The sequence below is a fragment of the Choloepus didactylus genome, chromosome 1 (assembly GCF_015220235.1).
Source record: "Choloepus didactylus isolate mChoDid1 chromosome 1, mChoDid1.pri, whole genome shotgun sequence".
NCBI classification, from domain to species: Eukaryota; Metazoa; Chordata; class Mammalia; order Pilosa; family Megalonychidae; genus Choloepus; species Choloepus didactylus.
In genome coordinates this window covers 246,158,215-246,181,005 of record NC_051307.1, presented here as the reverse complement: position 1 = coordinate 246,181,005, position 22,791 = coordinate 246,158,215, and the positions used below count along the sequence as shown (strand labels likewise).

The 22,791-nt window shown below is 38.6% G+C and overlaps 1 protein-coding gene across 6 annotated transcripts in view; it reads left to right on the top strand.

Annotated features, from left to right (window-relative positions):
• The window catches only part of LOC119509141 (CCHC-type zinc finger nucleic acid binding protein), a 75,530-nt gene extending 52,985 nt beyond the window's left edge, over positions 1-22,545 (top strand). The window contains exons 1-5 of one of the 6 annotated variants that reach the window (XM_037803050.1): positions 5,250-5,408; positions 13,805-13,924; positions 14,043-14,135; positions 14,320-14,518; positions 15,296-22,545. In XM_037803050.1, coding sequence (XP_037658978.1) covers positions 13,822-13,924; positions 14,043-14,135; positions 14,320-14,518; positions 15,296-15,413 — 513 coding nt within the window. In that variant the 5' untranslated portion in view covers positions 5,250-5,408; positions 13,805-13,821 and the 3' untranslated portion in view covers positions 15,414-22,545. Of the gene's footprint in view, positions 1-5,249; positions 5,409-13,804; positions 13,946-14,042; positions 14,136-14,316; positions 14,519-15,295 lie in introns of those variants that run through there. The other 5 variants (XM_037803036.1, XM_037803027.1, XM_037803016.1 and 2 more) reach the window with 5 other exon arrangements.
• The last annotated feature ends 246 nt before the right edge of the window (positions 22,546-22,791 follow it).

Genomic DNA, 22,791 nt, shown 5'->3' with positions numbered 1-22,791 from the left:
CTCTGGAGAGTTTGTGCAGGAGTCTGTGAGGTTTCAGTAAGGGCTAAATCGGATAACAAAAGTTATCACCAAAGGTGGAATTTTTATGTGCAGAATAGATGGTGCTATGTAAACCTATATAAAACCTATATAAAAGACAGGTTATTCTTATCTTAGCATATGTTGGTTCATAAAATGATAGTCCCTGCTGGAAGAGAGAAGCAGGTGACCCTGATCAAGACAAGAAGTCCCTAGGAAACTACGTGTGTATTTGAAGCATCTGAAAGGAAGAAAGGGGAAGCACAGAAAAGATAAAATTAACCACCCACTTCAGTTTTGTTCAGAGCTGTTTTTTAATTTTGTGCCACCCAAAGCAAACTTCATTCTGGGTAAATCTTCACTATAAGTAACATGTAGAGGCAGTTTAATTTCTTTGAGAATATTGCATCAAATGGGGAAGCCAACATCCAAATAAAGAGGAAAAAATACTTCCAATCATCCTTCAAATGCACTAGAAATGCTATGATTGTCTATTCTATATCAAAAATATTTAAGTGTAATAAATCTGTGTAGAAAAGGAATTTCATGATGACATAAACTGATCTTAATATTTTACCTTGTTAAAGCAGTTTGGAATTTGCTAAGCATTTTCATAAATTATACCTTATTTAATCCTCACCACAGCCTTTTGAAAATACCCAAACTTTGTTTCCTTGACATTTATTTGTACAGCAAAGGAATAAATTTCATGTCCATAGAAGTCCTAGTACTTGCCTTTATGTTTTTGCTGTGGTTTGAGGCAAAAATATAGCAACTTTGTATATTCTCTCTTCACAGAGAATGAACTTTTCTAGATCATTTTGGCCAGTGGTAGTTTTATGATCTACTTTATCCAAATGATAGCTAACTCAGCTACGCATAAACCATGCAGTCTGTTTCACTTTAAGTGCATACTGTGCCCCAGCTGGAAGTCTTGAAAAGATGACTCACCCAGCCTCTGAAGGACAGTCCTGGCCGTGCCAGCTTGTACAATCCACAGCTTTATGGTCAGGATGGCGGAGACTTGGCTTCCGCTTCAGTCAAAGGAGAAAAACTCAGCTGCTGAGCCGATGAGAAAGTTAGAGGAGAAAAAGGAAGTCTGACCATTACCTGAAATTGCACTGGCTGTGGCTTGTCCAAAAGCTATTTTCCCCTTTAAAAGTCACATTGTGAGCACTGACCCCACCAAAATAGTCAGCATTATCTGTGACTGGCTGAAGGGTGAGTCAGGATTCTAAATTCTGGAATTCTGCAGCGCTAGGAAAAATGAAAACACCAGTGAAGGAGTTCATCATGATGTCAGCAGTTTCTGAGGATCAAAATGCTGAAAAGCATGGCTGTTTTGTGATGCAATAAATACAGTTGAATGGCCCCCAACAAGGAAGCAAAAGTTTTCTAATGGCAAATCTAGGGGCTCCTGGCATCTACCCCCCAGAAAACAGAAGTTTTGGTATGCTCTGCTTGGCACCTAACTTGTTACCATTAAAGCATATTGCTGGCACTTAACAGATGTGAAGGAAATGCTACGAGGTGCGATGGATGGTGAAGCAGTCTCCTTGAACTTGATGGGCAGCTCTGAATGACATTCCCTGAATGAAAGCCCCCTCGTCCCCTCGTCAATGATCCAAAACCAAGTTTCAGAAAGTCCTTATCAATTCCTAAATTTTACATCACTTTGAGAAATAATGAAAACAAAAATGACAGCACAATCTCCTGTAAGTGATAAAGTGTATAGAGGCCTTTTAAAATTAGTAAGAAAAAGGCAAACAGCCCAATGGAAAAATGAAAAGAAAAATAGGTTCTCAAAAGAGGAAACTTGGACAACCTGAAAATAAATAGAGATGTTCAACCACATGGGTAATCTGCAGAATGCTAACTGAAAAAATGAGATCCCAAATGAAAACTTATGTTCACATAAAAACCAATATATGAATGCTCACAGAAGGCTTATTTGTAGTAGCCCCAAACTAGAAACAACCCAGACATCCTTCAACCAGTAAACAGTTAAACAACTGTGATACATCCACATCATGGAAACTACTCAGCAGTAAAAGAAATGGGCTATTGATACAAGTAACAGATTGGATGAATCTCCAGGGAATTCGTTTGAAAGAAAAAACCGATCCCCAAAGACTACATATTGTATGATTGCATTTATATAACATTTTTGAAAGGACAGGATTTTAGAGAGAACAGATTAGTGGCTGTCAGTGATTAGTGAGGGGCGAGAGGGAAGGGGTGGGGTTATCAAGGCCAAGAGGAGGGATCCTTGTGATATTGGAACTGTTTTATATCTTGACTGTGGCATTGGATACAGGAACCTATACGTGAGATATGCACACACACACGTGTGCAAGTAAAAGTGGGGAAATCTGAACAAAAGTGTGCCAGGCTCTGTTTTAAAAGCTTTACATATGCTATTAGCTATTATTATTATTATTACTGATTCCTATTATTACTGATTACTATGTTTCTGCTTCCGAAGCAGATATGAGAGGCAGAACATCAATTTGTTCTCCTCAACCTTAGTTACAAACTTTCTAAGTAAAGTTAGAGTCCCATTGCCTTGCTATGGAGAAAACAAGACATGGAAGGGTTCAGAAGGATGTATCTGGTATCAGTCCAATTTAAGAGCAGACTCTAAGGCATGTGCTATGCAGCTAGGCATTTGAGCGGAAATGAAGAGTTGGCAGGTACTGCTGCTTATCTGGCACCCATTTTAAGGAATCCTGAATCATGCTGAATCATTTTAGCTGGTCCTCTCTCAGGATGCCTAATACTTTCTGTTGGCCCTTCTTATCCCGCAAGTGCCTCCAAGGCAAAGTCATTGTCTTCACTAGTCACCTTTGCAACCCCTGCAATACCTGGGTAAGATAGAACCCTGGAGGGAAGGAGGGAGAGGCTAACCACATTTCCAGGGGACAGAGCTGTAATAGAGCCTCTATCTCCAGATACAGTCAAGCAGTTCTTTTAAGTGAGCTGGCTTTTCCCTTAAAGTATTTTCAAACATCTCTAGTGAAATCAGTGTACCCAGGGGCATACCCAGGCAAAATGAGCTACAATATTTAAATTCCATCAGAGATGGTCTCTGGAGGCAGCCATTAATGCCTCATGATCAGTCTGGCTCTATTAATAATAACCATTACAGAAAGCTGGCTGTTATTATGCCTGGAGCCAAGCAGCAAAGACAACATTGTTTCCATTACTTCTACTTAAATCTTTTAAAGTCTATTGAAGGACATAATGTCCAGCACCTCTATTTGACACCCACCCTTATTTTCTTTAGGTGTTTATTTATTTTTTAACTTTAGGTACATTCTGTCCCTGGGTCTATAATGAATAGCACACCTTTTATGCAGCACTGTAGTTGGAAGGGTGAATAAAAAACAAGTTGGAAATTTTGAATTTATGGTTCCTATGCCAATTTTAACTTGGCGTGGTGTGAATATTCCAGGCTGGTCTCCGTAGCTAGCTTATTGCATTAAACTGACTCATTATTAGGAAGTCACTACTTCATGTTGGCAATTGCAAAACTACTCCCTACCTTAAGACATTATAAAGATTAATCAGACTAGGGAGGGGAAATCTATAAAGCTGTGTAAGCTTCTTGGAGATAGAACTATATTCATATTAATAAAAAATACCACTCTGTTATTGGTAACTCAGGTTTTATAGCTCAATACATAAATACCTGCCAGGCATTTATTCAATCTGATAGGAAATGGGGCCTTTTCATACTGAATTTTAAAACGTTTTTATTTTAAATTGTCTTAGTTAAAAAAAAAACTTAAAATCATTGGTTCTTAGAACAGTGCATTCCCTCTTTGATAATTGCTACCTTGTTTTGAGCACTATATGCCCAACAATTTGCTAAGTGCTTTACAATGATTAAGCAAATACCAGTGACTTAAGCCCAGATTTCACGTCTGATTCTTAACACTTGTGATCTTAACCACTCTGCTTTACTGCCTCCTCACAAACATGATTACAAAAATTATAAAACCTCAGAACTGGGAAGATCCAAGAAGATGAAACTAGGGCCAAAAATTCATAAAGCTCAAGTCTACAGAGTCATGGGCAGAACTAATGCTACAATCGAGGACTGTTCAGCCCAGTTTTAACATCTTAATAGGTCTGTGCCCTTCACTTCAAAGACAAGGATGGTCATTAGAATGAAAAATAACATTGGTGTGACAGAGCAGCTACAAGCATGGCCTCCATGCTGCCCTCAAGGAGCCTATTAAGTTTAGTATGAGACTCTAAAAACATTGCAGAGCCTCTTAAAGCTCAAGAGACTTGATGTTCTCAATATATTAGGAAACAAAGACGATCCAAAATAGGACACAAAATTCTAGAATATTTTAGCTCACCCTCAACAGTTGAAAGTGGATAATGAGAGCCTTTTGGTTTCAATCCTGACAGATTATAATCTGTCAGTACATATATTATCTCTTTTGGAGAAAATACCGTTAAAGGCCAGATCATGTCACTCATAAGTAAGCTAAACGGGTCCCACGACGAGTTGTGAGACAGGGAAGTTACAGCACCCTTTCCTTCCCTTCCCTATTTTCACTCCCTCCCCAGGGCAGGCCACTTTCTCTCAACAGTCGCTTTTATTTAACGGGGTGAGGGTGGGATGTATTAGTTCTGGAGCAGCAAGGCCTCCCTGGCTCTGCTCAGGACCACACAAAATCCAAAAATCTCAGGGCTGTGTATCTACTTCTACAGCCACTGTTCCATGACTTGGCAGCCACGACTCTTCTCCAAGCTTAAATGTGCGTATTCAGGAAGTCGGACCCGGTTCTGACAGTCAAGAGCCCGCTTTCTTCTCCTCGGAGCCCAAGGGGATGGAAATTTCCTCGGCCCCACGCTAATCAGAGAAACTTTACTGACACCCGTCTGCGGGCAACCCTCGTCGCCGGCTGCCGGAAGAGGTCGCCAGGGTGGGGTACACCCAGATTTCCACCGGGACAGCGAGAAACGGCCGGAGGAGAGAGGCGGGGGGTCGGAGGTCGACCCCGGGGCACCGTCAGGGTCTCTAACGCAAAGTGTGGCCGCGCCGGAGTTCCGGGCGGGAAAGGTTTGCGCGCGGGGTACGCCGGGAAAGGCCGCCTAGCGGAGGTAGAGCCCCGCCCCACGCAGCGCTGAGAGGAGGGGGCTGGCGGGCCTCCCCGCGGACGGCTCTGATTGGATGTCCGAGCCCCGCGCGCTGATTGGCCGCGTGGGCGAGGCGGAGGGGAGCCGTGCGCAGCGGCGTGTGTGGGGCCGTGTGCAGACCCGCGTGTGGCGCAGGCAAGGACCGTGAAAATAAACAGCCGCTCTCTTGCGAGCCTTCTTCCTTGGGGCTCCGTCCGAGTCTCCGCCGCTGCGGGTCCGCTCAGACGCCGAAGGTGAGGGCTGGGAGTCGGGGCCCCGGCTGGGGGAGCCGCGGTGCGGCCGCTGGACCGAGGCGGACGAGGCGAGGGGGTGGGGGAGAGCAGGGAACGGTAAGGCGGCGATGGCGGCCGCACTTTGGCCTGCTCCGCTGCTGCTGCGTCAGGCGGCAAACTTGGCTGCCACCGCCGTCTCGGGCCGGGGTTTCGGGCCCGCCTGGCCCGCCGCAGTCAAGCGACTCTTCCGCCCTTCCTCCTCTCCTGGGAAGCTGGGCTGTCGCGCGTCGGGGCCTCGCCCAGCGCCAAGGCCGCACCCAGGCCGCGGGCTTCTGGCAACGGAGGCCCAGGCCTGTGAGTCCTTGGGTCTGACTCCCCGAGGCTTCGAGGGTCGCGGAATGGGGGACCGAGGGTCGATTTGGCGGGAACTTACAGGAAGGAGACCGTATGGTGGGGAAGGTCCCTGGCTGCTTTCGGAGGTGGGGGGGGGAGGTAGTGGCGTGGGTATTTGCAGGCCATGTGCCAAAGCCAAGGGTGGTCTTTAAAAAAAGGTCCTTGAAGAAGCCCTTGTGTTGGGGATGATAGGGTTCTCCGTAAGAAGATCTGAGAGCCTTTGGAATTCCATACTTCAAACTAGCAAGCTTCCTGGTCTTGAATTTTTATCGACATTCAAGTGGTTGTCTTAAAGGAGCGGCTGAGAGCGCCTGATTTCTTCAAATCAACGGGATTTACGTTAGAGGGGCCTTTTAAAAGCCCCATTGTTGGAAAAATATGAATTTGTCAAACCTCCAGAACAATGGCGGCGGCAGTCGTCTTTGCGTCATTTATTGGATTAATTAAATATAGTTTACGCTAGAAACGAGACATTAAACATTCCAGCTATATTTTCCTTAACGTGAAAACCTTATTTAGGAAGGCATGATCACTCACATTTAGGTTTGGGGGTTGATTTTATTAGGGATAAGGCTTTTCCCTGTTGCCACATGTTAACCACATGGCCTCAGCGACAGGGCACTTCGAAAGGAAGTGACTTCATCTGGTCTTGGGGGGGGGGTCTTTAAAAAAATCCAGAGTATAGCTCAGTAATCATCTGTGACTACAGGTAGTGTGTTTCAGGCATTTTTGAGGGGGACTGAGATAAGGGGTAAGAAGGAAGCCAAGAGTCGAGGTTTGAGGTCCCCCCCCTCGTTTTAACGTAAAGGATTAATTTACATCTTGGCCTTGCCTCCACATTATAAGTTTTTTAAAAAGTAGGTTTCCCCCTTTTCCTATTGTGTGATCTAACTTTGAAGAGGAACATAGTCTTGAGTTTAAATTAGCAACTTCCCTTATGTTGTCATTTGTTCAAGCCTTACACATTTTAAAAAGATCTATGAAACTAGTTCCTGCCTTCTAGGCTTTTTTTCCCTTCCAAAACAGTTTTTGTTTTTTAAATGCTTCTAAAGAGGGACTTTGATCAATGCTTCCCAACACTTACAGAGTGTACCCTAGTTATGTGCTGTTTTTACCTTAGCTTGTTGGGCCTGATCCTTGTTTACAAGGAACTCTCTGTGTCCTGGAATAAAAGGAGTAATTTATTAGAGTCCCAAGTCCATAATTCTGAATGAATTATGGACTTAAGGTTTTTTCCAGATAGTAGTAACTGACAACAATTAAAAAAAAAAAAAAGTTTATGTTTGTATACCTACATATGTCACTTTAGAAGACTTGTGTAAGTTTTTTTTACACAAGTGAGTAAGAATCCACCCTCTTTTTCATATCAATAACGAGAAGTCATATATTTCAAACAGATGTGCAGTTTCTGTAAAATATTTTGAGCCACATTGGTGGAAAACCAAGGTGCATTGTGATTTCTTTTTTAAGATATTATAAATGTTCTTTCTAATAGGATTTTGTGATTGTTTGGATTCTTTTTACCTTATAAAATCTAATGATAAAAATATATGGCATGTATATGGGAAGCTATCCTGTTGGTGTTTAACAGCAGAACCACAGTTTGACTAATTGGGATGATTGGTCTATTGACTAAACAGTTACCACAGAGAGGTTTTGCTTTTTTTCCTGCAGGAGTTTAAAATAAAATTATTGGCTCCTTTTCTTCTTCCTAGCCTGACAGTATGTGGAGAGCCAGAAGACTGATGCCAAGGCATCCTGGCCTGCTATGTGGAGAATGCTTTTTCCATATACTGTCTCACTTAACTGAACTCTTATTCTGGCACTGACAGATGCTACTGCAGTAAAGGAAATGATTCCAGCATTTTCATGTTATAGAAAACTTGCTGGAATAGTAAAACGAGAGCTTGTGGCCACTGAAATTCAATTTGTAAGTAGGATTCAGTTAATTAGAAGTATGAGAGCGCTATAGTGCAGGTGAAGTGGTTCTATAATTACAGATGAGGGTATTAACTAGCAAAATCAGGTTGCTGGTGTTTGGAGCTGACACTTCTAAGTTCTTCTTAGCTTAACTTTTGGGAAAGCTGTGTGATGGTATAAAGAACAATTTTTTTTTTTTTAATACATTAAGATTCAAATTAATTTGTGCTATTTACAGTTATTTGCTTTAGTGTCGTAATGCCCTTGGGTAATATTTTTGAGGTAGGGAATGAATTGGTGTCCTCTTCTGATAATAGCATTTTTGTGTACTGGATTACTTCAGCCTAACAAAAAGCCTCTGCAGAAGATTGAGTCAGACTGTTGAAATCCTGACCGTAGTACATTCTAGCTGTGGCTTTGGGTAAGTCACTCAGTGTCTGATCTTTAGTTTTCTTATCAGTAAAATGGGAAGATACATAAATTGCAGGGTGGTAAGGATTACAAATAAAATATGTTTTTAATGCTTGACTCTGTAGTATATGTTCAACTTTTAAATAAAAACCCTTTGGAGATAATCAGGGAGGGCAGAAACGAGTAGTTAATGAAGGTCAGGCAGGAAAACACAGGAGCCAGTAGAATTGCTCCTTGTATTGTACTCTGATCGCATTCTGTCTAGATTGCAGGTAATGCAGAATACATCTTGCTTCCTTCCTTTCTATTTGACGTTTATTACAACAGTCTGAAGTGTTCAGTACCATGTTTGAATGAACGCTCAAGGGACCTAATGGAACATCATAGTGAGTGCATGGGGAGTGGGGGACAAAAGAGCTACTGTCTTAAATGCAGTTAGGTCAGTGGTACCAGTGAGGCAGAGATAACCCTGAGCTCAGGGAAAATGTGAATCTGCACAGCTGTGTAAGGAAAAATAAAACAAATAAAACTAGCCAGATGTCCATTATACTTTGCTTGTCATTTTATCCCAAACTTGCCTGTTGTTAACTTATTTCAAATGTATTTTCTAGGATAGAGAGATTTATGTGGTCATTTTATTCATGGAACCCAAATATTGTTAATCTTCACCAAGTGCTGTTGGATTTACGTAATTTACTGGTTTTAATCTTAGTATTAAAAGTGTGGTACAATTACTGACATTAATGAGGACAGATTAGTATAATGTTTGTGCTTTGGTATTAATACCTCGGTTTAAGCCTTAAATAAGGACAAAATCTGTGAAATAGTTAAACCTCTTAATTTAGTAGTAGGGCCTTGTTGAATCTTCAGTCTTCTCAAGCATCTTCACTGCCTTAGTGATATGCCTCTTCTTGCCTGGCTCACACTGCTGCTTTCAGTGTGGTCTCTTACGAAAATTTGATACGCAGAAGTTGAGACTTAGAAACAAATATCGTATTTCTAGTAGTTGAAAATGTGAAACCGCTTGGAAGTTGTCCATTTTTCTCCTTGAATCTTCATTCTGTTTAGGAAATAGACATTATGAGATAGGATGGGATAGGAAACTTGAGTATAAGCATGGTTAGCCCAGCTCAGCCTGCTCTTAGGTAGACATTGGCTGGAGTTCGAATCAAAAACCACCTGTAAGCAGTTTAATTTTATTAGGGGAAGAGTGAAAAGGAAGGATAACTGTAAAAGCAAAGAATATAAACCCTTATGTTTTTGCAAATTGAGTACCTATTAAGCACAAGGTACTTTGTTAACGTTTATTACATTTCTCTCTACAAATCAGTTTTAGTAGTACTCTTTTGCGGAGAAGGACAGAGAGGGGCCAAGTGTTTTCTGAGGTAACACAGTGGTTAAGCTGGGATTCAAAGCTAGGATTCAAACCTTTGGTCCCAACGTCTTTCTATTGTGTCAGGATACTTGTAGATATATCTGTGTTTTACTGCACCAAAAGGAAAAGATCTGCTCTCCTGCTGCCTGGCAACACTGACAGTTACCTTAATTAGTACATCTATTTTGTAACATTCCATAAAATACTACTGAGGTCTAGTTGCTTGTGAATTCTTGGAAGAATAGGAAAAGCCCTGGGTAGTCAGTTGGGGGCCCTGGCCTGGTTGCTGGCTTTTGTGGTGATCTTGGGCAGAAATTTCTTATCTCACTGTGAACAGGCTAGATAATCTGAAGCAGATACCCTTCACCTTTCACTGGTTTTATCATCCAGCACAGTTTTTTACTTGTTTTGGTCTCTCTCTAGTCTGAGCTTTATTAGAGATTGGAATCTAAAAATAACATTTATAAAATAGAAATTACTTCTTTTTGGATCATTTTTCTTTTTTAATTGTATTAGGAATTGTCTTTGAAGTGATGGGCCACACATGCTGAAAAACAAAGTACTGAGTTACATAACTTCTACTAAACAGATAGTTAATTATAAAGCAGGAAGGTGATTCAAAGTGAATTTCTTGGTTTCTGCCCTCAAGGAATATGATAAAAAGACAATGTGGCTGTGCCATGAAATTAATTAATTCTGTTTTGATAGGAGAGTTCCAGGCTGGGAGATGTCAGAGTCTTACACAGAGTTGTCCCTTGAGATTTGGAAAATATTTTACCAGGTGGAGTGCAGGCGGCGTGTGCGTTGTGCGCGTAGGTTAGTACAGCAGGATTCCGGCCAGGAGCAGCATGGGCATTGAGAAGCATTGAGCCATGATTCTCAGCTCAGATTTTCTTACCTTATTCCCTCTAGTTTTCATAAGGGGTAGCATGAAATGCTTTAAAGACATCTTAACTAAATACATGTGGATATAAGATGAATTTTATGATGCACACCTGCCTCCTAGCATGTCTCTAAAACACTGGAAATGGGTTGTTCTAATAATGTTACTAAAGACAAGTCCATCCCAAGGGACCAGTTACAGTGTGAAAATATAGACCTGCGAATTCATTGTTTGTGATTGGCTAGGGCAAAGGGAAAAGGCAGATTGTATACTCATTACTAATCACACTGGAAAGACCTCAAAAAGCGTATGTCCTAATGATGGGTCTTTGGGATATTAATAAAATTAATGTTTTTCCCCCTTTAGGACTTAGTGAGATTTTGTTTTGTTTTTACCTTAATTTCCTCCAGAAAACAAAATTAGGTGAGGCCAAAATTTGCTGATGACAAACCAAACGTCCCAAACAGTTCAGTTATAATGTATAAAATTCTGCCTTTGCCATTGAGCTATTCATATGTATTTCTCAGAATAATTTACTTCTAGTCCCATAAGACACACTCTCTGTTAAAGTAGATAAATACTACTGGATTATTATTGTATTACTATTTTTTAATGTAAAGAGAGAAACTTTGCTCTCCTTAAATGTAATTCATACCTAACTGACCGCATTTAAAACAATTTTCAGTTATGAATTAGGGTAAGGGGAAGTAGAGCTTAATGTTTAATCTTTTTTTTTTTTTAACTTTTTATTTTGAAAGCATTTCAAGCTAACAGGAAGATTGCAAAAATAATACAGGAGAACTCCAGTATACCCACTTGGAACATTTTACCACATTTGTTATATCACTGTTTTCTTAAATGTTTGAGAATAGGTTGCCATGCATCATGCTCTTTGGACATTTAGTACTTCCATGTACATTTCCTAAGCACAGGCATATTCACTTATGTAACCACCTTAAGTACAGTTACCAAGTTCAAGAAATTTAACATTTATATGAAGCATTTTATGTCCCAGTAATGTCCCTTTGGGCATTTTCTTCTACATTATTAGATCTAGGACAGGATCATGCATTGCATTTAATTGTCATGGTCTTTTTAGTCTCTTGTAAAAAATACTTTAACATAAAACCACATAAAATTTCCCATTTCAGTCACTCCCAAACATACAATTTGGTGGAATTAATCACATTCACAGTGTTTAATCATAAATGTCATTTTAGCTAATTGGGTCCTTTACAGAAATATTTATTTTCACCTTTTTTTTCCTTCACTTACTTTGGAGCTGGGTCCCATGAATATGGAGGTAAACAGAAGATGGAGAAAAAGGAAACAGTTTATGAAACCTCTTCAGATTGGTTAATCAGTTCTTGAGAGACTAAATTTTTAACTGGTATTTCTATGCTGAAGGTAAACTTAAAATAAGTCACTGATATGTGCGATTATGCATCATAACATCATTTTCCTTTGGTACTGTATAATTGTGAAATCAAGTTTTTTTTTTTTTAAAGCAGCGGTCTCGGGGAGGTTATAGCAGGATTCATCATTTCTTTAGCTCTAGAATGGCATTTTGAGTTGTCAGATTTTGTCTTTGCTAAAAGATAAGTGACTTGTTTAAATATTTGTTATAAAATGTTCAAGACTTATCAGATTGCCTGTATTACATTGTAAAAAAGAAGTATGTTGTCATTTCTCTACCAAAAAAAACTCTTCAGTAGTTTTGGATGCTTATATAATACACTGGATAAAGAAAATGGGGATGGGGTAAGAGATGCCATAGCTGCTTTTTTTCTTTGACCATTTCGTGTACCATTCATTTTCTACCCTCTGATAGAAACCAGCACTATACATAATTTAGAATGCTAAAACCAACAAAGTTTTAGGAATGGTTACAAAGCAAATGTAATGTCAAATTCTGTAAAAATAAAACTTTAATTTCCTTTGCCACTGTTTCTTTCTGACCAGAAATGTGCATTATACATCTGAAACCACTAACCAGAAGTATTCATACATCCAAATCTGATCCTAGAGATTTGTGATAAGTGTGTATTGGGATCTTTTGAGTGTTTGACAGTGGAAGCTTACTAGATGTTTTAGCTTAATTTTGAGTCACTAAATTTCTCTAAATAAATTTGATGAAACAGTTACTGACTGGGGAGAAAACTTGCAGTATTTCTAAGTGCTATTTATTTGGGTTTTTGTTGTTTGGGGAAGGAACAGGTTGGTTTGGCTGAATTCCACAATCCAGTTAGTCTTAGTATTCAGTTGAAACAATAACAATGTTTTTCTAGATGACTGTGCTTACAAACTTGGCTTTGAGCTAGGTTATTTATAAAACTTTGTGTATTATTGCTTGACACTGGAATTATGGGTAAAAATGTTAGATATGGAAGTGCATTGTTTTTAGCTTGTTTATTTTTTAATAGCCGGTTGACTAGGAGTTTGCCCTGTGACTTAAGAATTCTAGGAATAGCCTCAGTTTATTTTTAGATTGTAATATAAGAAGGGCAAAATCCATTTGCTTTAGTGGGAGTTTGTATTTAACGCTATTCTTAAATGATTCCTAATAAAGGCGTGTATTAGGAAATTTGGAAGTAGCCTTGTTATGAGAGGAATATAAATTGCAGGAAAAAATTGGAAAAGGGAGAATAGAAGAGAAAAAATTTCTAATGGTCCCAGTGTTTTAGGTGCTGTTAGCATTTTGGTGTACCTCCTGGTCATTTTTCTAACGCCTTTTTTTTTTTTCTCCTCAAACGTTTTGGAGATAAAATGTACATCCTCCATTTCTTTTAACATACCTACTTAAAAGAATATCTCAGCAAGCATTTGAGTGCTGTGTTATAAACTAGGCACTCTGTTAGGTGTTAAGGTTACAGGTAAATGTGGGTGTTTTGTTTTTTTTTTTTTCCCTCCACCTGCTCTTCCCAGAATCCATAGTATAGGCCCCTTGGCTTGAATTATTCCAATTTTATGACCAGTAAGTAACTGGTTGCCCAAAAGAAAAATTACTGGGTTATAGCCAGGAAAATGAGTCTGTCAAGTTGGACCTGGAATGAGGTGTTACTAATTGTTTCTGATAAGGGTTTTTTGTTAACACTTAATCCTATAAATCCCATCTCATCACCCTATGAGTAATTGCGTTAACATTTCTTAATCCATGTGTGCATAATCTTAGGGGTTTCAGTAAAAAGATAAAATATTGTGTGAAAATACATATGTTTTACATTTTTTCACATTTTTCTTGTATTTTAATCAACTTTCCTAATGCATAAAATTTAGTTTTTTATTATAGGTGTATAATGCTTTATTGATAGGTGTGTGATAATTTATATTGGCTGGCTTTTTTCTTCTGGAATAATTTTCCAAAAATACACTTAAAGGGGAATAGAGGCTAAAAGTAATTTCAGGTAACTTACTGTTGTTATTTTTGGTGTTTAGAAGATATAACTGCAGCCATGAGCAGCAATGAGTGCTTCAAGTGTGGACGATCTGGCCACTGGGCCCGGGAATGCCCTACTGGAGGAGGCCGTGGTCGTGGAATGAGAAGCCGTGGCAGAGGTGGTTTTACCTCGGATAGAGGTATTTTTGTCGAATAAAAAATTTTGAAGTACTTCAATATTCATTAGTATCAAGACTGGTCTAATTAGTAAATTCTTTTTGTTTCCACTCAAAATAGGTTTCCAGTTTGTTTCCTCATCTCTTCCAGACATATGTTATCGCTGTGGTGAGTCTGGTCATCTTGCCAAGGATTGTGATCTTCAAGAGGATGGTAAGTATTAAATACTTCTTTTTTTCATGCCCTTCTAAAATGGAGAGGTGAGCATGTACTACTGAAGCATAGCATTTGAAAGGGTTCTCCATTTCTGAGGCTTTGTATTGTGTGGTTTAAAATAATAGCAACACTTTGTCAAGGTTTTATAGTCTTGGTCTGCTTCTTTTCCTTATTGTTGAAGCCTGCTATAACTGCGGTAGAGGTGGCCACATTGCCAAGGACTGCAAGGAGCCCAAGAGAGAGCGAGAGCAGTGCTGCTACAACTGTGGCAAACCAGGCCATCTGGCCCGTGACTGCGACCATGCGGATGAGCAAAAGTGCTATTCTTGTGGAGAATTTGGACACATTCAAAAAGACTGCACCAAAGTGAAGTGCTATAGGTAAGTTGTTAAAATGTTGCTGGAGGAAAACTCATTGCAGAGATTCTTAAATAGATGAAGTAGCTATAAGTAGGGCCTTGTGGATCAGTACATTCAAAGTTGGCTGTGGCCAGATGAGACATTTTTGGCATAGATGACCTGCAGCTTATCTGTACATCAGTCAGTATTCTGCCATGATAGCTTGTGGCTTTTGGCAACTGGACAGTCTGTACAAATATAGAATTCCATAATATTTTGAAAATATGAATGTTATAATAATTTGAAGCATCCAGAGACTATTTCTTTAGAAAGCCGTATGATTCACATATACATCTTCTATGTTGTCATGTAGCTAGAAATCATTTGCCTGTTTGTGAGGGTGACATACAAAAAACTGCATGTAATTAAAGTGTGCAATTTGATAAGTTTTGATGTGTATACACCTGGGAACCCTTAGACATTGATTTGCATAAAAATATATTAGGATCTTAGCCAGTGTTTTTGCCTTTTGATGTTGGTTGATCTCTTATGATGAAAATTTTAGTTTTATGGCTTAGGCAGTACAATTGCAAGTAGCTCCATTATCTGATTTCATCTCAATTCATTGCTTGTCCTTACTTTAGGGATTAACGACAAAATTTATTATCCTAAGTTTAAGATCTTAAAAATATTGAAGCCAATATTGTTTGTCTTGTGATTTTTTTGTTAGGTAGTGACTATTGCTTTGGTAGACAGTTGGACATTTTCTGAGCACCAGTGTGAAAACTTCTGTTTTTTTTTTTTCTGTTTTTTTTTTAGGTGTGGTGAAACTGGTCATGTAGCCATCAACTGCAGCAAGACAAGTGAAGTCAACTGTTACCGTTGTGGCGAGTCAGGGCACCTTGCACGGGAATGCACAATTGAGGCTACGGCTTAATTATTTTCCTTTGTCGCCCCTCCTTTTTCTGATTGATGGTTGTATTATTTTCTCTGAATCCTCTTCACTGGCCAAAGGTTGGCAGATAGAGGCTACTCCCAGGCCAGTGAGCTTTACTTGCCGTGTAAAAGGAGGAAAGGGGTGGAAAAAATCGACTTTCTGCATTTAACTACAAAAAAAGTTTATGTTTAGTTTGGTAGAGGTGTTATGTATAATGCTTTGTTAAAGAACCCCCTTTCCGCGCCACTGGTGATTAGGGATTAATGAATGGGAAGAGTTGAGTCAGACCAGTAACCCCATTTTGGGTTTCTTGAATATGTTCCCATGTAGGAGGTAAAACCAATTCTGGAAGTGTCTATGAACTTCCATAAGTAACTTTAATTTTAGCATAATGATGGCCTTGGATTGTCTGACCTCAGTAGCTATTAAATAACATCAAGTAACATCTGTATCAGGCCCTCCATAGAGCATACAGTTGAGTGGGAGTAAACAAAATAAAAAGAGAAACATGCGTGTTAATGGCTGTGCAAGAGAGAAATCGAGATAAAAGCCTAAACAGGAAGAACTTCATCACAGCATTGATGCTGGATATACAGACGGTGATGGCAAAGGTTTAGAACACATTTTTTCGAAGACTAAATCTAAAACCTAGAGTAAACATCGATACTCAGAGTTAGCATAATTTGGAGCTATTCAGGAATTGCAGAGAAATGCATTTTCACAGAAATCAAGATGTTATTTTTGTATACTATATCACATAGACAACTGTGTTTCATTTGCTGTAATCAGTTTTTAAAAGTCAGATGGAAAAAGCAACTGAAGTCCTAGAAAATAGAAATGTAATTTTAAACTATCCAATAAAGCTGGAGGAGGAAGGGGAGTTTGACTAAAGTTCTTTTTGTTTGTTTCAAATTTTCATTAATGTATATAGTGCAAAATGCCATATTAAAGGGGAATGTGGAGGACTGAAAGCTACCAGTTTGGACTTTTCTTTCTGTACTCACTCAACCATGTCTTCAGTAATGAAAATAGCCATTGTAAAGAAGCAAAGGACTTAAATATTTTGGTGTCAGTTATTTTGTAGGAGTGTAGAAAGCGACATTTTCTTTGTTATCCTTTATGATAACAAAGGTAGTTCTGCGCTCCTTAACTGTTCAGTACATAGTACATTGCTCTTTTGCAGCATTATCAAATTTTCCATGGACTTCACAAAGATCTTAAATGTTGGGTTCCTTAATTTTCTAGTTTTTAATTTTAGGAGTTGAAATGGGCTTTAGGAGTCATATGGTTTAATGGACTCATTTTATGGATGAGTTAAAGTTTAACTTGCTTGAAGGATGCACAGCTAGAGCCTAGAACCTCAAGTATCCTCATCCCATCCCCTACTCCCACCCCCCAAATTAAATTAGTGGCTTACATTTTGCTGACTTAGTTCATTTTTATTTTTCCCTCCACACTTTTGGTTAATTTCTAATGGCATATCATTTGAGTGTTAAGTTGTTGGTTTCTCAGTTGTGCAGTGTACACTCCAGCATTTTCAAATTAATAGTCCCAAGCAGGCAAGAAAATGAGATAATGGCATACAGATAGATGGATTTCCTTATGAGTACAAGCTTATATAATTTTTTTAAATTCCTGACATGGTTAAATTTTACTGAACAAATGCTGTATCTCAGTTAATTAAGCACATATTGTGTGTGTGTGTGTGTGTGTGTGTGTGTATGTGTATGTATTATACTTGATCTTTTTAGTTTCTACCACAATGAAGAAACAGCATAAGACCTATTTTTGAAGGCATCACTGCTAAATGTTAGTTGAATTCAGGAGTGGGCCAGATTTCTATCTTCGGGTAGGAAATTCCAGAACATAGCACATGAGATGCGCTATGATTCTTAGTCACCCCAGTTCTGGATAATAGTACTTTTAGGGCAGGGACACAGTTAAAAGTTAGAACTGCTTTGTTTTCACATAACCATTCCATTGTGCTTCACATGTACCTACTGCAGTTGATGATATACATTATTAAGGACCTAGTCCCAGCAGACTTGGTAAAATACAGTTTATGTGCATTGACCTTGGTGACACTGAGCAAATGCAACATGAAAATGTATATTTAACAAGGAAATTAATTATAAGAGCCAGTGTGCAGTAGGAATTAGTGCTTTATTGAGAGACTTGGTTTTAAGGTGCCCCCCCTCCTTTTTTTTTTAAACTGAGTTTAAAATAGAGTTTTCTTGTGTGTCTGAAAAAGACATTGACTGCTCATTCTGTCAGTGAGGAACTTGAACATTGATGCATTAGTAGTTTTGTCAGTGAGGATGGTTTGGAGAGGGTAGCAAATTTCACCTTTGTGTAAAAAACCTGAATTCTTAAGTTGAAATGAATTCCTCCTTCCCAGGGAGACATGGACTAAGAAAACAAATCCCTTGTGTATTTTTCCAGTATCTGCCGAGTCCATCCCTAAAGGTTAGGTAAGAGGTCATGGATATTTCTCCTTACGTGGGTTGAGGGAGAGATTTATGGAGGTACTGCAATGAATTAGGCATTGTCCAATCAATAAAACTCCGTCTTGCTTTTGCCTTTCTCATAAGTTTTTGCTATCTTGTTCCCTACTTGATTAGTCTTAATAACCATAGTTCATCAACTACTGGAATAGTTGAGTCACTACAACCTCTTTAAGCTTCATCAGTGACTTAACACATCGACGTCACTCTTTCCCCTAAATTTATTTTGGAAAATTTCATGAACAGTTAGAAGGCTTAATTAATACGTTAAACATCTGTATGTATGCCCTCCACCTAGATCCAATAACTGGTATTTTTTGCTGAGCCATCTGGAAGTAAGTTATAGGTGTGGCATTTCACCCTGACTATTCAGCATACATCTCTGAATCTCTTCTGAAGAATTTCTTCATAATCACAATACCATTACCACACTTAACGGAATTTTACATTTTCAGGTAGTTCATTTGTCCCATAGAAGTTTCAAAGCCAGTTTTTCTAAACCAGGATCCAGTAGGGGTTATAAATTGCATTTGGTCAATATGTTTGTTTAGTTTTTCTTAACCTAAACAGTTCTCCCATTTTTTCCTCCATAACCTTGACTTTTTCATTGATGTTGCAGAACAGTTTCCTCGAATGCCCCATATTATAATCAATTTCCTCATGGTTTCAGTTAACTGGTTCTTTTGTATTCTCTATATCCTGGTCTAGAGGCTTGATTATTAGGTCCAGTTTAAACTTTTTTTGGCAAAAGTGTTCAATGGTGTTGGGGACTTATGTTGCTTTAGTCATTTCTGTTGATGCAGAACTTGACCACTTAAACACCATCTCCCAGATTTTTTCACTGTAGTGGTATACATTTCCCTTGGAAATTGAGTAATTTATTTCCTGATCCTTCTGCTTAGTGCATATAACAGTTATTAACCATTGTGCCTTTGCTTTCTGTGTGTAACCTTGTTGCACAACTGATAGGGATGTAGGATGTAACACCACTGGTGTAGCAAAACCAAGTCATCCTGGGAGGAATGGTTTTTAATGTTCTTTAAAAATAAAGACTGGATATCACTAAATTAAAAAAACACACAGGGAGTAGTTGGTTTTCTTAATAGGAATAGTCACATCTTAGTTGAAGTTATGGAAAAAATCAACATCCAAAATGGACAGTTAATATGTGGTGCCTTGAAACATTTAGGGAAGATTCTAGATATTGTGTTTGAGTTGCTTTGATTTTTTAATATGTTAAATTATTCATAGAACATACCATCCTTATTAGCATGCAGCAATTGTAGGGTCAGGAGATCAGGCATTTGGTTTTCTAGTCATGGCCGAGTTTGAGACATTTTCTGTGGAAAATAAAGTGGTCCACATAGCTATAAGCAGAAAGCTGTTTTAGCACCATTTTCTAATTGAGAATTCCAATTAATTTTAGCAAAGCAGCAATATTTTTAGCTGTGTTTCATAGGGTTTGGGTCTTTGCTTATCTAGCAAAACAGTTTTTTAAAAATGTGTGAATTTGATGGCCTGTGCATTCTTGCTTTGACACTTAAAACAATTTGAAAAGGTTCCCCTTTTCCCTTTAGTAGGTCAAGAATTCCACATCTGCTCCAGTGAACTAATGCTGCATTGTACAGTTAATTGTGGGTTACAGTGAATAGAATTAATGTATTGGCACATTGGTTACATTCAAGGCACTCCTGCACATCGATTTGTGCTTTTAGGAGTTCACACAGTATAATTAGGACATAACATTTCTCTTGGATCAGTAGCATAGAACATTGGGGAGCTTGACAGTTTTACTGTTTTCCCGGGTAACACTTGGATTGAGCTGCCTCTAGTACAGGCACATTTGCAATTTTGCCTATTTAAAGTGCCAGAAGTAAAGCCTTTAGGTTTTTCACGTGCTAAAGAACAGTTTTTTTAGTGCATGTGTCTTTTATCATCTCTTCCTATTCCCTCTTAGATGTATTTACTTTTTTCCTTTCCCCTTGTTTTCTTTGATTTTCCTCATTGGTTTGTCATCCAGGACAAACTGTCAAGATTTCCTTTGACCTTGTATTCTTTACAGCCTATTCTAAATGAGAACAGTAGCTGGCATCATAAGGTTTGAACATAACCAGGAGGCTGAGAGCATTTTTCTTTTTCTGGATTGGGGACTTTAAAGATTTCTAATTTTTTATTTTGCTTTCCGTTACTCTTAATATTTTAAAAATAATATTCCGAAATTGGATACCTTGAGCCATTGTTATTCGTAGGATAATACAGTGATCTTTTTTTCCCCTTCCATGCTTGCCTAGAACAGTTATCCTAAGACTAGTAAACATATGCCAATTTGTTGGCAAAGGCAAGGTTGAGGCTCTTTGTTTCAGCATCGGATTCTGCCTAAGGCATCTATACTTGTACGTCATACATAACACTTCCAAATTTTAGACCAAATCTTGGCACCAGTAAAGTCCAAACCAGTTAACTGGGCTCACATGTTCTGCTCATGCTTACTTGGCTAGAGCTGCATTTGTTTTTCACACAGTAGTGATGATAGGGAAGATTTTTGTTGTAATAATAAAGATCTAAAGTAAAAACATCTTAAGTGGTCTGGTCTGAAAGAGCATAGAAGCTGCTGGGAGCCTTGTTTGATTGGATCATAGAGTATAAGGGGAAAATTTTCCAAAAAAGTTTTCTGATTATTGTGAAACTAGAATGGAATTTGATCAGTTTCTTTGAACAGAGGTAAATCTTACTTTTTTTGAAAGTAACAATCTAATTTAAACCTCCATGTTTTAAAAACTGGTAATAAGTTCTCTAAAAGATATTAAGTGCTTTGTTTTTGCAATGGACCCTAGTAAGCACTTGGCAATCTAGTTGTGTGACCTGAAATATTAGGGACTACTGTCAAGATCTTTTAAGTGCTTACTGTGCAAAATGTAGTTAAGTATATTACTGTGTTCTAGATATAACTCTTAAAGCAGTTAAAAGTATTAATCCTAACGATTTTATTCAGTAGATAATACTATAAAATACCCTTTTACCTGGAAATGAAGGCACAGAAATTTGGCTTAAATTTGTCAGGGTTGCGTCCTGCGTGTCATTTTATAAGCTCCTTGGGTGATTATAATGTACCTTCGGATTGAAAACTACTTGGTTAGGTAACTTAACCGTGAGGTCATAGCCCCAGCGGTAGAGTTGAATTTTGAGAAAAGGACTGAGTTTAGTGTTTGTGCTCTTAATTAACATGGTTTATATTTAGATATTATTTATTGTTTGCTTTAGATGTTAGAGCATTCATTAAACATAACTTTCACATCTATTCCACGTTCAAATCTACCACAAAACTTGAGAAGGAAGTTAACTGTAAGTACCTTGTATAGCAAGCTGTTGTATTAAACCATTCCCTTAGGGAATTATGTATCTGATGGCAATGATGGTGTGAATGGTTTTTTTTAAATTAACAGATTGTTTTTTTCACACTCTTTTCTACTCCTTCATTTGTCAAAAACATACCTTTCTGAATGGGCCTGAGGAGGCAAAGTCAGTTCCATTCAACAGTTAGGTGCATGTGAGTCATGATACTTCCTGTTCTTCCCCCCTCTGCTCTTGTGGGCCTTATGTATCAGCACTGCATTTTTTTGTTTCTGTGACCTGGGAACCTGGGCCCAAAAGTTTAGGTTTTCCTTGTCTCTTCCACAGAACGTTGTTAACCAAGTTTAGTCAAAAATAATTGGGTGGCAGAGGAGTAATTCCGTGATTTCTCAATAAGTGTTTTTCCATTTGATTGAGATAGGCTTCTTTCTCAAGATAGGAGCACTGCTACTTGCACTTTTATCATCCATTTCATTGTCTTGCCTCCACAGAATACCTGTCCCCTTCTCTTGCATCCGGCTTGAATACTCCTTTAGTTCCAGTCTGTTTGCCTGTTTGTACCCTCATTAGTGATGGTCGTTTGGAGCAAGGTTATCATGAGGCCTCCATGCAAAGTGGATGCACTTGGGTAGAACAGGGTGAGCCGTTCCCCACAAGGATGGGGTACTGAAGTCATTCTACATACCACATTCAACCTTCCTGAGGCCACAGAGATTCACATATTAGGCACAGGGGCTCAGGATGTTTCTTAGTACTTGAAGTTCGGGTGGTGTACCTGCCACTTTATGAGGTAAATTTATATGGTCATTGGAACTTTTACAAGCCTGACTGAAAATTGATTAAGCCTGGATTCATGCTTTTAAGTCTGGGAGAATGTCTCTGGCCCTGTTTAGACATCAACCAGCTTAGGGGCATTTTGTTCCATGCTTCCAGGTGGTTTTTAATGGAAATGATAGAAACTATTATTTGTGCAAGTGATGTGGTCTAATACAGATGAAGTGACACTTGTCTCCAAGCTGTGACCATCTGCTTGTCCATTAATATCAGTGAACCTGATAACAGATATGACAGAGGTCAAAGGTTGCACTGACCCATTTCTTTGAAGAGAACAGAAACTTCATAGGCAAAATTTTTGTTTTGTAACTTGTGGAGGATTAGTGGTTTTCGTGATTTCAGGAATTAGTTTTCCTAAATGCCAAGACTGACTTCCAAAGTTGCTTCATCAACTAAATTTCTGAATCAGATCATCAAAAAAAAAAAAAAAAAAAAAAAAAAAAGCCTTGGTAATGGAATATTTATATTTGCAAAATGATAAATGGTAACAGAAACATGGTTTCCATTTAAATTTTTTTAAACTTTATTTTGAAACAGGGCAATCTTAAACAGGGCAGTTGTAAAAATAATACATACTGAGAATTCCAACATACCCCCACTGAGATATCCAGACCTATATTTGCTGTTCTTTATGTCTGTCCATCTACCTATTCATCTTCAGTCTGCTTTCTAAACATTTGAGAGCAGGT